The sequence below is a fragment of the Engraulis encrasicolus genome, chromosome 21, assembly GCF_034702125.1.
Source record: "Engraulis encrasicolus isolate BLACKSEA-1 chromosome 21, IST_EnEncr_1.0, whole genome shotgun sequence".
Lineage (NCBI taxonomy): Eukaryota > Metazoa > Chordata > Actinopteri > Clupeiformes > Engraulidae > Engraulis > Engraulis encrasicolus.
In genome coordinates, this window is record NC_085877.1 from 15,327,683 (window position 1) to 15,339,861 (window position 12,179).

General features: G+C 46.3%; 1 protein-coding gene across 1 annotated transcript; it reads left to right on the forward strand.

Moving 5' to 3' along the window:
* Positions 1–3,696: 3,696 nt before the first annotated feature.
* LOC134437562 (keratin-associated protein 10-11-like) lies at positions 3,697–11,818 on the forward strand. The gene is made up of 5 exons (XM_063187050.1): positions 3,697–4,256; positions 4,903–4,965; positions 5,505–5,576; positions 7,473–7,545; positions 10,155–11,818. Exon 5 carries the CDS (start codon positions 10,364–10,366, stop codon positions 11,465–11,467), a length of 1,104 nt encoding a protein of 367 aa, XP_063043120.1. The 5' UTR covers positions 3,697–4,256; positions 4,903–4,965; positions 5,505–5,576; positions 7,473–7,545; positions 10,155–10,363; the 3' UTR covers positions 11,468–11,818.
* The last annotated feature ends 361 nt before the right edge of the window (positions 11,819–12,179 follow it).

Consider the following 12,179-nt stretch of genomic DNA (forward strand, 5'->3'; position numbering starts at 1 on the left):
TGTTCTTGTTCAGCAGGGTGAGGTAGCCATACCAAACAGAAATGTTGTAGGTAAGGACACTCTCTATTAGGCTTACGTATGTCCTCTCCAATATGTTGCAGCTTACTCCAAAGCCTCTCAGTTTCCTGATTAAAAACAACCGTTGATTGGCCTTTTTGCATATTGCATCAACATTATCTGTGAAGTTAAGCTTGCAGTCAATATATGTGCCTAGATACTTAAAACAGCTGACAATTTCAACATTTTGATCAGAAATTAAAAGTGGTGAAGGGACACCAGTATAATTAAGAGCCATATCATCAGCATATTTCACTAACTTAAAAACATTGTGGTGCAGTGACAGCCCACAGGTATAGACCATTAAGTCACCCACTGCTATCCTTAATCCCTCCCCGCTCCACAACCAACCACCCTACCCATAAGCATGACATAAATAATCATTACACTCCCCCCACCCATCAGGTAGACTCGCCCCGAGTCGCAATCACATTTCATAATCCCAAACATAGTCACTCATTACAATACCATCCATTTTATTACCCAAGGCACAACAAGAAGACTCTTTGAGACCTTAGAGACATAATTTATGATAATAATGGTCCAGCAAAGGCTACTGCAATAGGGCTACCTACCGTAGCCTATATTTAGGGTCTAGTCCATTGGGTGACATAAAGGCAATCAGAAGAGTTTACACTCAATTGTAAACCTCACATGGAGCCAGTAGATCTAGGGAGTGGCGTCAACTAGGCCTATTTTCTTTGTTTTGGTTTGAATTCTTGCAACTGCATTTTGGATTACTATTCATCATCACAACAGTTTTTTTGTGTCAATAAACTATCTCCTGACATCAGTTTTTGGAACTTGGGAGTCTGCATAAATGACCCCGCTCGGTCGCTTTAGGGTTAAACTGCTCCTAATTAGCGGAGCGCGAGTTGGCTGAACAGCCACAGCTGTCCTCAGCGCAGCCCATTGAGGCAGTCGGTTCATATGCAAAATAGGGAGGTGGAGCACTCGGAGGGTCACAGGCAGACTCAAAATGAATGGCAGTGAACGAGGAGCCAGAGTATTGAAGGATAAAACTCGCTGTTTTGAACTAATAATCATTAGTTCACAGCCTGCCTCGTGAATTCAGGGAAATGACAAAAAGTGGGATAAACATACGTACATCCAGATGACCACGAGCACTTGTAGAATCTACAGTCCCCCCATCAGCTCAGTTTGACAGCAGAACGCACCCAGCGAGCGGAGCATTCGGGGAGGGTACACTATTACAGCCTTCTCGATATTTAACCCATGCCTGCAGTTAGGGGCGCTGTCGAGACGAGAGCGCAGCCCATTCATTCTGAATGTAGTCTGCAGTCCTCCGTTGGCGCCCCTACAGTGCAGTACCTGGCGAGTGGAACCTCTCGTAACAGAACTTCTCCGAGAGCGTTTTGACGCAGGTGCTTTTAATTAAGTTCAGGTTGCCTCAGTCGGTTTTGGAAAGACGCGCTGAGTCGCACAGAAAAGCTTGCTGTGCTTGACTTCAATAATTTGGAAATACTGTACTAACGTGACGCTGGGAACCTGGAGAGGAAGCTGGTAAGCACTTGTGGTTTTAATCTACTTCGTGGTAGAACTGGTCATTTGTGGCGAGACGTAAAATATCATTCAAACCGCATTTGCCTCACAACAGTGTATTGTGTGGTAGTGTTGGACAGTTTTCTTCCTTTCCTTCCCACTCTAACGTTGTAAGGTTAATGGCCGGGCACAAGTTGGCGTGATGCCTTTATTCACACATAGGCCTAATTCAGAAAAGGTTGGAACTTGAAAACAAAACTGAACAAAAATCCAAGAAAAATCGTCAACTTGTCATCTGTATTATTTGGTCAAATGCAATGTAGGCTATCAGCATATTAATTGCCTACCCAAAGCAACTCGATATTGACAATTTTGTCTAGAAGCTTGCAATTGTTTTCAGTCCAGAAGGTGTTGGGAATGAACCTACATGTATTTTTATTGTAGGTGGGCAACACAATTTGGCCTAATATAAAAGAACCTCGTTATCAACATATTAAACCTAAATGCCATATAGCCTACTCTATGTAACTTTATCGATGCAATTTCATTTAACAGTTAAGCTTAGCAGTGTGTCATTGCTTTAGGCCTACTGATAGTCCAGTTATTGAAAATGAGGCATGAACCATGGTGTTTGAGATTTAAAGCAATGTTTGTATATGTGGACAAAATATTATAATAAATAATATATAATAAACTAATAAAAACACCCTCTTGCATGCATGCATGATGCCACTGACCTCAGCTCTAGTGCACGAGTAGGCTATACGCACAACCCAAATCCCGTCCATCCGGGCCAAGACGGTGTGAAACTAGTGAGTCCTGGCACAGGTGGCATTTCATTTCAAATGGTTTCAAATTGCTTTGTTTGTACTGCAGGGTAGCCTGGACCTTACGTTCTCTGTATGAGGTGTGTAGTCAAAAGATTGTGTGCCAGCAGTGCGGAAACGTGAGGATAGGCCTACGTCCATACAACCATTCATTATGAGCGCTGCTGTAATTTCACCTGGTTGACCTCATGTTTTAGAATAGAGAATCTTTGGTGCAGGCTATGCGCAGTAGCGCGGAAAGTGTCTGTATTGCAGGTGATGTAGTGACGTAGGCCTATTTCTCTTGGTGTGGGTGTGTGAATGTTTAAATGCAGTGTATTTAATTCTTTTATTTTGTGTTTTATATGTTTAAAGGTTTCTGGTCTGCTGTTCTACAATTACTCCATCTGTTACCACTACTTCAAAACATTAACGTCAGTGACCTCAATAAAAAAGACAAGACGAGTGGAATCCTATGTCCGTGTACAGTCCTTCTCTTTCAAGTGTGGAAACCCAGTGCTGACATAGACTTGACAGTGAGAAACTTCTACAGTGAATAACCGCCAGAGTGGAAAACCAATGCACTATTGGAAACTGCCGAGTGCCAATGCATCACCGCTGCACCAGTGAGCCGCAGTGGAGCACCATCTAAAGAGTGCATCACGCCGTTGACCCATGTACAGCCTTCTGCTGCCAATGACCAAGACTCAAAGACTCTACTCACACCACAACCCAACAGAGAGAAGACACTTCACCTGGGGGCCTGGAGGATAAAGCTTGAAGAAAAGAAGAAAAAAACAAGCTTGAAGGGAAAAAAAGTACAAAAAAGCTTCCACCTCCCAGAAAAAAAGGGTTCAGATGAAGGTTCTGCCTCCCCCTTCCTCTCTTGACATTTAGGATCCTTTTAGCTGCTCTCCATGTCTAGAAACTGTCCTGATCAGCTGCCTTGGACTGCTGAAGTGCCTTTCGTCCAATAGATCTTGGACTGCTGCTACTGTGGGTGGAGGAGTTCTGGACTTGGACTGTGCGTTGTCCCGGACTGCAATTGGGTGTTGTGCCTTCAGTCGACTTTGAGTATGAGTACTGCAGTGAACGTTTTCCTCTGCATTAGTGACACCGTCTCTTGCTTGTAACGCAGGGTCTTGTACTGGCTTTGTTGACCACTGAAGGAACTGTGCACTGTTGTGCTTTCAGATAGGTCTTCGGGACTGGCCTGATGATGTCTGCAATGTTCAGAGAGAACCTGGATCACCAATCTCAGTAGAGTAGAGAAGAGCAGAGCAGAGTAGAGTATATTAGAGTAGAGTTGTAGAGGCTTGGCTTAGGTTAGTCTGGTGTTACAGGTGCTTTGGGCGGCGGAGGCATTGTCATGCGCAGGGCCTGTCCTGATGCCTGGATGTAGGTTCCCGCGGTGCGGTCCAGTCCACGGTTCCTTCGGCTACCTTGAGGTGGGTGGCCAACCGGGTCAGTGGAATGCCTTGCTGCGCAGGTGGGAGGTGGTCTCGCTGTGTGGAGAAGGGTGTTCACTGCAGTGCTTGTCCGGACTCAGCTGGGGGCAAGGCACCCGGCTGCAGTCTGGGGTGGCGTGTGGGCCAGCTCCGGGGCTCCACTGCCAACAGTGGCAGTGGTCCAAGAACCGTTGGGCGAAGGGTGCTTCGGCCGTCTGGGAAGGCTGTTTGGGGCAGTTGCATGGACATGGAAACCGGCTGAGGGATTCCTGAGTGTCGGGAGGGGAATGGGGGCAGTGCCACGCCGGGCCTCCAGGGGAGATGGGACTACCAGGACCTCCCAGACCCACAGACAGGGTTTGCTGCCGCAGCGTGTGTGTGTACACCGGATCTCAGAAGGGAGGTGGGACTGCCATGATCTACTGGATGCACAGAAGAGAGGGTGGGTACACAACATGCAGAAAGACCCTGTTGTTTACACGTATATTGATATTTTTGGAATGCATTTGTCTCTTTTTTTTGCACATGAACAGAGCTTCAGAGTTTTAGTGGAGATTTCTAAGGTACACCTGTCAGTAGGGTGTGTTTCATTTGATCGACATACTGTTAATATATGTAAGAAGATAAAATGAATATTTGCTTTTAAAAATATCTGCATATGTATGTGTGTTTTTCACATGTTTCAGGTCTTGATTACACGCACACACACTTAAAACCAGCCCGAATGCTGGACTAATGCATACACTCAAAATGAGAAATAAAGTCCGCAACACCAGGGCTTTCATCGGCCTTTTATTATTTTGATGGCCCTTAATCAGACCTAATATGAAATTAAGCCTTGGTGCTGTGGCATTATTGGATTGTATTTATTTCAGTACTGTACAACATCTTCCTGTGGAAATCTGACTTGTCACTGATGGAACAAACTAATTTGCCATCTATTTTTTCTAATACCATTCTAGTACCTGTACCTCTTGATGCCATTTAGTGTTTCATGCCATCGTCAGTCCTTCTTGTGTGATGCCATCTGCAGCACACTGTTCATTGTGTGTGTGTGTGTCTCTGTCTGTCTGTCTCTGTGACTTCAGGGCTTCGTCAGGAGTGTAGGCGACACTGGACCACTGGAACCAGGCGAATGACCAGGCCCTGCAGTTAGTATACACGCACACATTCGTACACACACACACACTGAGTAATGTGTGACAAGCAGGGTCTGATTACTGACTACACACGTACAGTATATACACACCCACACACAGCTTTTAATGCTCCAAAGAAATGTATTATCCATTCATAAATCATGTCCTTGATAAAGTTTCTGTATCTGTATTTTCTGTATCTTTCCCTTTGTTGTATATTTTCACTATGTGTATTTAACTTGTAATGCAACAAGCGTAGGATATTGTTATACCTGTCTATAATATTGTGTCAGCAGGTTGCAAGAGCCTTAGCTACATCACAGAATGCACAAAAATATGTGGACTTTTTTTTTTTTTTTTACTTAAAACATGTATTAATAAGGCTCATGTGTGTGGTTGGGGGGGGGGTGATCTGGAGTAGACAGACTTGGAGATAGACCGATGTTAACAATATTTTAGAGTCTCTTGGTGAAGAGATTTTCTTTCTAACTAACTTTGGAGATTTTTCTGTTGTCCAATCTGTTCTGTTCTGTTGTCCATCTCGCCCCCAGGCTGATCAAGGGCCTAAAGGCGCACCGGGAGCCAAAGGGGTCAAATGAGAAGAGGGACCCGCAGGACAACAGGTAGGGATGGCCATTTTGTTTGTGTCAATTGGCACGTTCGTGATGGTGTATGGCGCATTCTGCGCGAATCTGTGCAGCTCACAAAATAAAAAAAATTGTATACATTGGCCCTCATTTATCAAACTTGCGTAGAAACCATCTCAGAAATGAGCGCAGATCTAGTCGTATGACGATGCTCACGTGAGATTTACTAAACATGTGTACCTCTCCAATCCCATCGTAAGAGCGAGCGGCTGTTGATAAATCCAGCGTCTGAAAACCATCGTAATTAGAATAATCACGCCTTCTCTACAACGGCGGGAAGGAGGCCGCACCCCTGAGTTTGCGACATGGAGAGACGCAAACCGGCTACATCTACATTTGTGGTTGATTGACAGCTTGAAATTAGGCTTTACACGAGGTAGACAACAAAATAACACGTGTAAATAGGCCTAATCAACAGCAGTAGTCAACAGTGTTTCGGTTCTCAATATGGAAGGTAGGCCAAGAGATTGATTTCCAAATAGTTACAATGAAATGTTTGATTGACTACGGTAGGCTACACATAATGAAGATATTTGTATATCTATATTATTATATTGTATTTTTTTCAAAAAAAAAATATGACGATAAACCTTTTTGTAAACGAGGTCAAGAAAAGGGTCCTACGTGAAACTGGCCAACAAACAGTGCCCAAACCATTTGTTGGGGAACGAGAGTTTTACATGTCCAGTGCGCTGTCCCTCTCGCGCTCATTTGCGCCCTGCTTCTCTCCTGTGATCCAGTTGTTTGGAGTGGATATCCCTTTTGCCACCTAAATAGGCGACTATAAAGTGTTATCGGACACACACACACGTCAGGTGTGTATTCGGATAGTCGTGCGAAACGGCGAAACTCTACCGGGAAATTTTGTAGGCTATGTATTGATTGATGTGCTCCTGAACTCCCAGCTGTTAAAAAGAACGTCGGCCCCTTTGATCCCATGACTGAAGGCACATTCCAATATGCGGCTGTATATTGCACAATTATTCACACATCATGTCAAATCACAAATTAGATGTCTCTTGCAGTTCTTCTTGGCCTATGCCAAAATAACGCAGCGCTCCCAGGAAGGGTGCACCAATTCAAACAGGTAGAAGTTGGCTTATAGCCAAAATAGACAATGTAAAAACGTTTTGTAATTATGTAGGCCACATATTTATGATAATGAGTTGTTGCGCTACAACTGCTGATCAAGTTGGTGATCATAGTCATCCCAAGTCCAACTTGAAAACGGCGTACACCGAGCGTAAGCGCAGGAAAGATGAAATCCTACGACTGATGAGATTTGATAAATGCCAACTGGTCGTAGAAAAAGAACGTACGCACAACGTGCGCATCATTCTTGTCGTACGCTGCTTTGATAAATGAGGGCCAATACATTGTGATTACACAGTGCACATGTGAATTGCACAGATTTGCGTAGCATGCACCATCACAAATGGGCCCAGTGGGTGCGCTCCAATATGCGACCTTGCGTCCTCCACTTGTGCTTGTGGCCTCGTCCCGCCTCCTGGCCCCTCCTCTGTGGAGAAAAGAATAAAGTTTCCCCGCTGTCAGCCTAGCCACAACAATTTTTGGGGGACTACTCTTCATTCACCATCCACTTTGCAAATGAGAAAATGACTTTACAATTGAGCTTTTGCGAGATATTGAAATATAATACTTTTGTCAGTGATGTAATCATGACATTACTTCCTGGTACGAGGTCACAAGCACAAATGGAGGACGCAAGGTCGCATATTGGAACGCGCCCCGTGAACTGGAGGCAGCCATTTTGTTTGTCAGTGAAGTATGAGCAAGAAGAGTATGGACCAACTCAAGGCAATAGGACTAAGAACAATTGGTGATGAGGTGGTGTCTGTGCGCATGCTTAAGGGGTATCCAAGGAGAGCCAGAGAAGAGGGGAAACTGTGGATTTCCAGGCGCTTGAGGACCCAGTGGACAAAAGGTGAGCTAGAATAACCCCTCACCCCCCATACATACAATACAATGTAGTGAGGACTCAATTTGGGGCCCCTTCTATCCCTGGGCCCATGGCTGACCCCCTGTTGACTTCCCTGAGAAAACCAGCAATTTCAACACAGAACCAATGTCTCAATCTCAAATGGCACACTTGTGCACTTCGGGCACTATGTTTCAGTGTGTAACTAATATGGCAGGCGCACTGAAACATGAACACTAAAGTGCACAAGTGCACCATTTGAGATTCAGCCAATGTCTCAATCTACGCACTTGTCAGTGCACTGACAGTAGGGTGACCACCTGCTAATAAGTCCAAGGGGGGACAAGGGGTTTGCTTCTGAGGGACAATGTGGGACAGACCCTGGCGTGCACGTGCACGTGCACTCACGCGCCAACGCTTCAAACGCTGTACGCGCACGCGCTACGCAGGACGGGTGGTCACCCTAACTAACAATCAGTGCACAACAGTGCACTGAGGTCTTCAGTGCATAGCGTTGTGGAAAAATTTTAGCACTATGCACTGTGCCCTGGAAGTGAAGGCTGAGCATGGCATTAGCTCGCCAAAATATCAGTTGGCAACTGTTTTCAATGCACAGCATCTGTTGCTTGTATTTACATTTCCTTCACCCCCAAAGGGCAGCAATCACACATACAATACTTGGGTTGGCATGAAAAGGTTGGTGTCTCAGAAACATTACTCACAGAATTAGGAGACTGTCGACCAAACTCTTCTAATGAACTGAAAGCCACGTTTCCTCTGTGTCATTGTCAACATGGTGGTCGTTTAGTGCGTGCAGTGTCCATCATTCAAGCATGCGTTTTTCCACCATTGTTAGGGGATCATTCGGGCACTTTTAGTGCACTGACTCAACCGAAATTTTCAGCGTGAGCGCCCTAGGCACTGAAACGCAATGCACGAAGTGCACAAGTGTGTGGATTTAGACTAGGGGTCTCTGCACAAACACTGCCATCTACAAAAAAAACCCTCTGATCTCTGCCCTAGAAAACAAGGGGTTTGCCAACAAGTACTTTGGCTAGAGGGGTCAAAAACGTATTCCCTCAATGAAATACAAAGAAGACAAATTAAAATGTATTCTTTGAAGTTATTTTCCAGACTTTCTTTTTGATATTCTGTCCATCTGTGTTGGAATACATCTACGATTAAAGTTAGTAGACTGATCATGTCTCCATCAGTGTACAAACCAACACCACCAGAAAGGGATCAAATACTTATTAGTGTCACTGTATAAGGGGGGCCCACAGGAAGTCAGATTTTTGTTTCACACAAGCATGTTAAGTAAGGGTTAACGTTCGGCGAGAAGGTCGCTACCGTGGAATAGCAGCAGGACAGAGAGAATCTTAAGACCCCGATGCGGAGCGGAGGCACTGGAATAGCAGCACTTCTCTCTGAAGTGCTGCTATTCCACAAAGCGACCGACTCGCCGAAAGTTAACCCGCTTATTATATGGATATACTTAAATGATTCACACATGGCGGGGACATTTCTTTAGGCCTATTTAATGTGAAGTCTACTATAGTTTTAATGTCAAAAGATTGTTGCTGCGCAAAACAAAACAGTGCCATTGTGGAACACCGCTAACAGCTAGGTAGCCAGGACAACAGGTGTTGTCTATCACAGCAGCTGATTAGAGTCTTGTTGAAAAGTCGCTTTAGCAGTGAAAAGTCTTGTTGCCATTGACAGCGGTCTGTTATAGACCAACCCGTCCGTTATCGAAAAATAACAGACGTGCGAACGTTGGGGAGCCCCGTTGAAATGAATGGAGCATTCGACCGATGACGTCACAACCATATAATGATAATATATAAAGGGGGTACATAAAGGGGGTCTATTAGAGCTGGTTGAACATGGGGAATTTTGTGCTCCACCCCTGTACATAAGCATACAGTACATGTACCTTCAGACAAGAATTTCCTTTAATGTCATTAAGCTGGATTTCGGTAGCAGTGTACCAACCTGCTCTCACCCTTGAAATGTAAAAAAAAAGTAAGCACAAGGAGTTCTTTTTTCCGAGAGTAGAGTAGAGCAGTTGTTTCAGGGTTGCTGCCTGTGCTCACCTGCACTCTGATGTAGGGCTTTCAGGCCGACCAGAACGGAGCCGGTGCCGGTGCCTGCACCAGTTACGTTTGGCACTTAAGTGCTCATCGGTGAACCTCCCGTGTTCATACCGGGCTCTGAACAATTTCTGCATGTGACTGTTACCCGGATGAACTTGCTGATGGCCACGCTGTCGTCACGGTTCGCGGAGAAAAACCTAGTATTTTGCGGTTCGCATTGCGAACCAACTTTCTGGTTCGCGAACGCTAATATCTGTGGCGTGAACATGAAGGCTGGTTCGCGAGTAGGTGCGGGAACGGGCTCCAGCGCGGTTCTCAGTCGGCCTGAACGCGCTAATGGAGGCAGAACCCTGAAACGTCTACTACTCAGCTCTCAAAAAAAACTCCTTGTGCTTGACCTTACTGTCTTTCAGTGTGTGAATCTGCTCTCACCTAAATATCCAGACCGCAACAGTATCCTCACTTCCTCACTTGTATTTACATTAAAGCTAATACTCCACTCTGAACACTTTGTTTTAGATGTTCTACACTGGAGCTGGAATGAAACCTGTCAGATTCTTCGCTCCTGCTACGTTCAAGAGGAACTCCTTGAACCACTGGGTAAGAAAAATATATACAAATTATGCATAAAAAAACATGCTCATAGTCTCGCATTGTTTGTAAACTACTTTCAATTCAGATATAATAGATGTAATAGTGTTACATTGTTTTAGTCTACAGAATGCACAATGCACTGCTCTCAACTGCTCACATGTAACTATAATATGGTTTCTGTTCTTCCCTCCTCGTGCCTGCGCCCGTCGGTCCGTGCCTCCGTCCAGCCGGCTGTGCGTGTCCGTGCCTACGTCTGGCCGGCAGTGCGTCCGTCCGTGCGTCCGTCCGTGCTTCCGTCTCTGCCCATTTCCGTGCCCACGTCCGGACGGCTGTGCGTCCGTCCGTGCGTGCTTCAGTCCGTCTGTGCGTCCGTGCCAACGTTTGGCCGGACGTGCTTCCGTCTGTGCTTCCGTCCGTGCCTACGTCTGGCCGACCGTGCGTCCGTCTGTGCTTCCGACCGTGCCTACGTCTGGCCGGCCGTGCGTCCGTCTGTGCGTTTCTGCATCCGTGCCTACGTCTGGCCGGCCGTGCGTCCGTTGGTGCGTGCGTCAGTCCGTCTGTGCGTGCTTCTGTGGGTGCGTCAGTCCGTCTGTGCGTCCGTGCCAACGTTTGGCCGGACGTGCTTCCGTCTGTGCCCACGTCCGTGCCTCCGTCCGGCCGGCTGTGCGTCCGTCTGGCCGGCCGTCTGTGCGTGCGTCCGTCCGTGCGTGCGTCCGTCCGTCCGTGCGTCAGTCCGTCTGTGCGTCAGTCCGTCTGTGCGTCCGTGCCTACGTCTGGCCAGACGTGCGTCCGTCTGTGCCCACGTCTGTGCTTCCATCTGTCCGTGTCTCCGTCTGACTGGCTGTCCGTCCGTGTGTGCGTGCCCACGTCCGTGTGTGCGTGCCCACGTCCGTGTGTGCATGCGTGCATCCATCTGTCCATTCGTCCGTCTGTGCATCCGTCCGTGCCTATGTCCGGCCGGGCCCATGTCTGTGCGTCCGTGCGTATGTCAGTCTGTTTGCCCGCAAAAACAAAAAACAGCAGGGGGTCTACCAAAAAATTTTTGTGATTGTGTGTGTGTGTGTGTGTGTGTTTGTGTTTGTGTGTGTGTGTGTGTGTGTGTGTTTGTGTTTGTGTGTGTCAAAGCATTAAATTGTCTTCCTCCCTGTTACATCTCTGATATGCTCTCTTTTTATGCCCGTGCCCGAGCTCTCAGATCCGCTGCTGCCACACTGCTAAGGATTCCTACCCTTCCATAAAAGAAAATTGGTGAAGCCGCCTTCGATATGTACGCGCCCAAGAGATGGAACTCCCTGCCTCTTCACTTCAGAGACGCAACCTCCATCGACTCGCGCTGATTGTTTTTTTGTATTTTTTCTCCTGTCTTTATCCTTTTATTGTCTATTGTACGTTACATTTTGCTTTTGTTAAAAGATGGAAAAATTAACATAATGAAAAGAAATAGAAGAAAAAGGAAGAAAATATAGGTCCCCCATAAGGGGGGGGTAGTGGTTGGGTTTATAAAAAAAAAGCGTGTGCGTGTGTTTACAAAGAGTGTGTGATTACAAAGCGTGTGTGTGTGTGTGTGTGTGTGTGTGTGTGTGTGTGTGTGTGTGTGTGTGTGTGTGTGTGTGTGTGTGTGTGTGTGTGTGTGTGTGTGTGTGTGTGTGTGTGTGTGTGTGTGTGTGAGAGATTGCAAAGTGTGTGTGTGTGTATGTGTGTGTGTGTGTGTGTGTGTGTGTGTGTGAGATTGCAAAGTGTGTGTGTGTGTATGTGTGTGTGTGTGTGTGTGTGTGTGTGTGTGTGTGTGTGAGAGAGAGAGAGAGATTGCAAAGTGTGTGTGTGTGTGTGTATGTGTGTGTGTGTGTGAGATTACAAAAAGTGTGTGTGTGTGTGATTTACAAAGCGTGTGTGTGTGTGTGTGAGATTACAAAGCGTGTGTGTGTGTGTGTGTGGGGGGGGGTGGTTGTG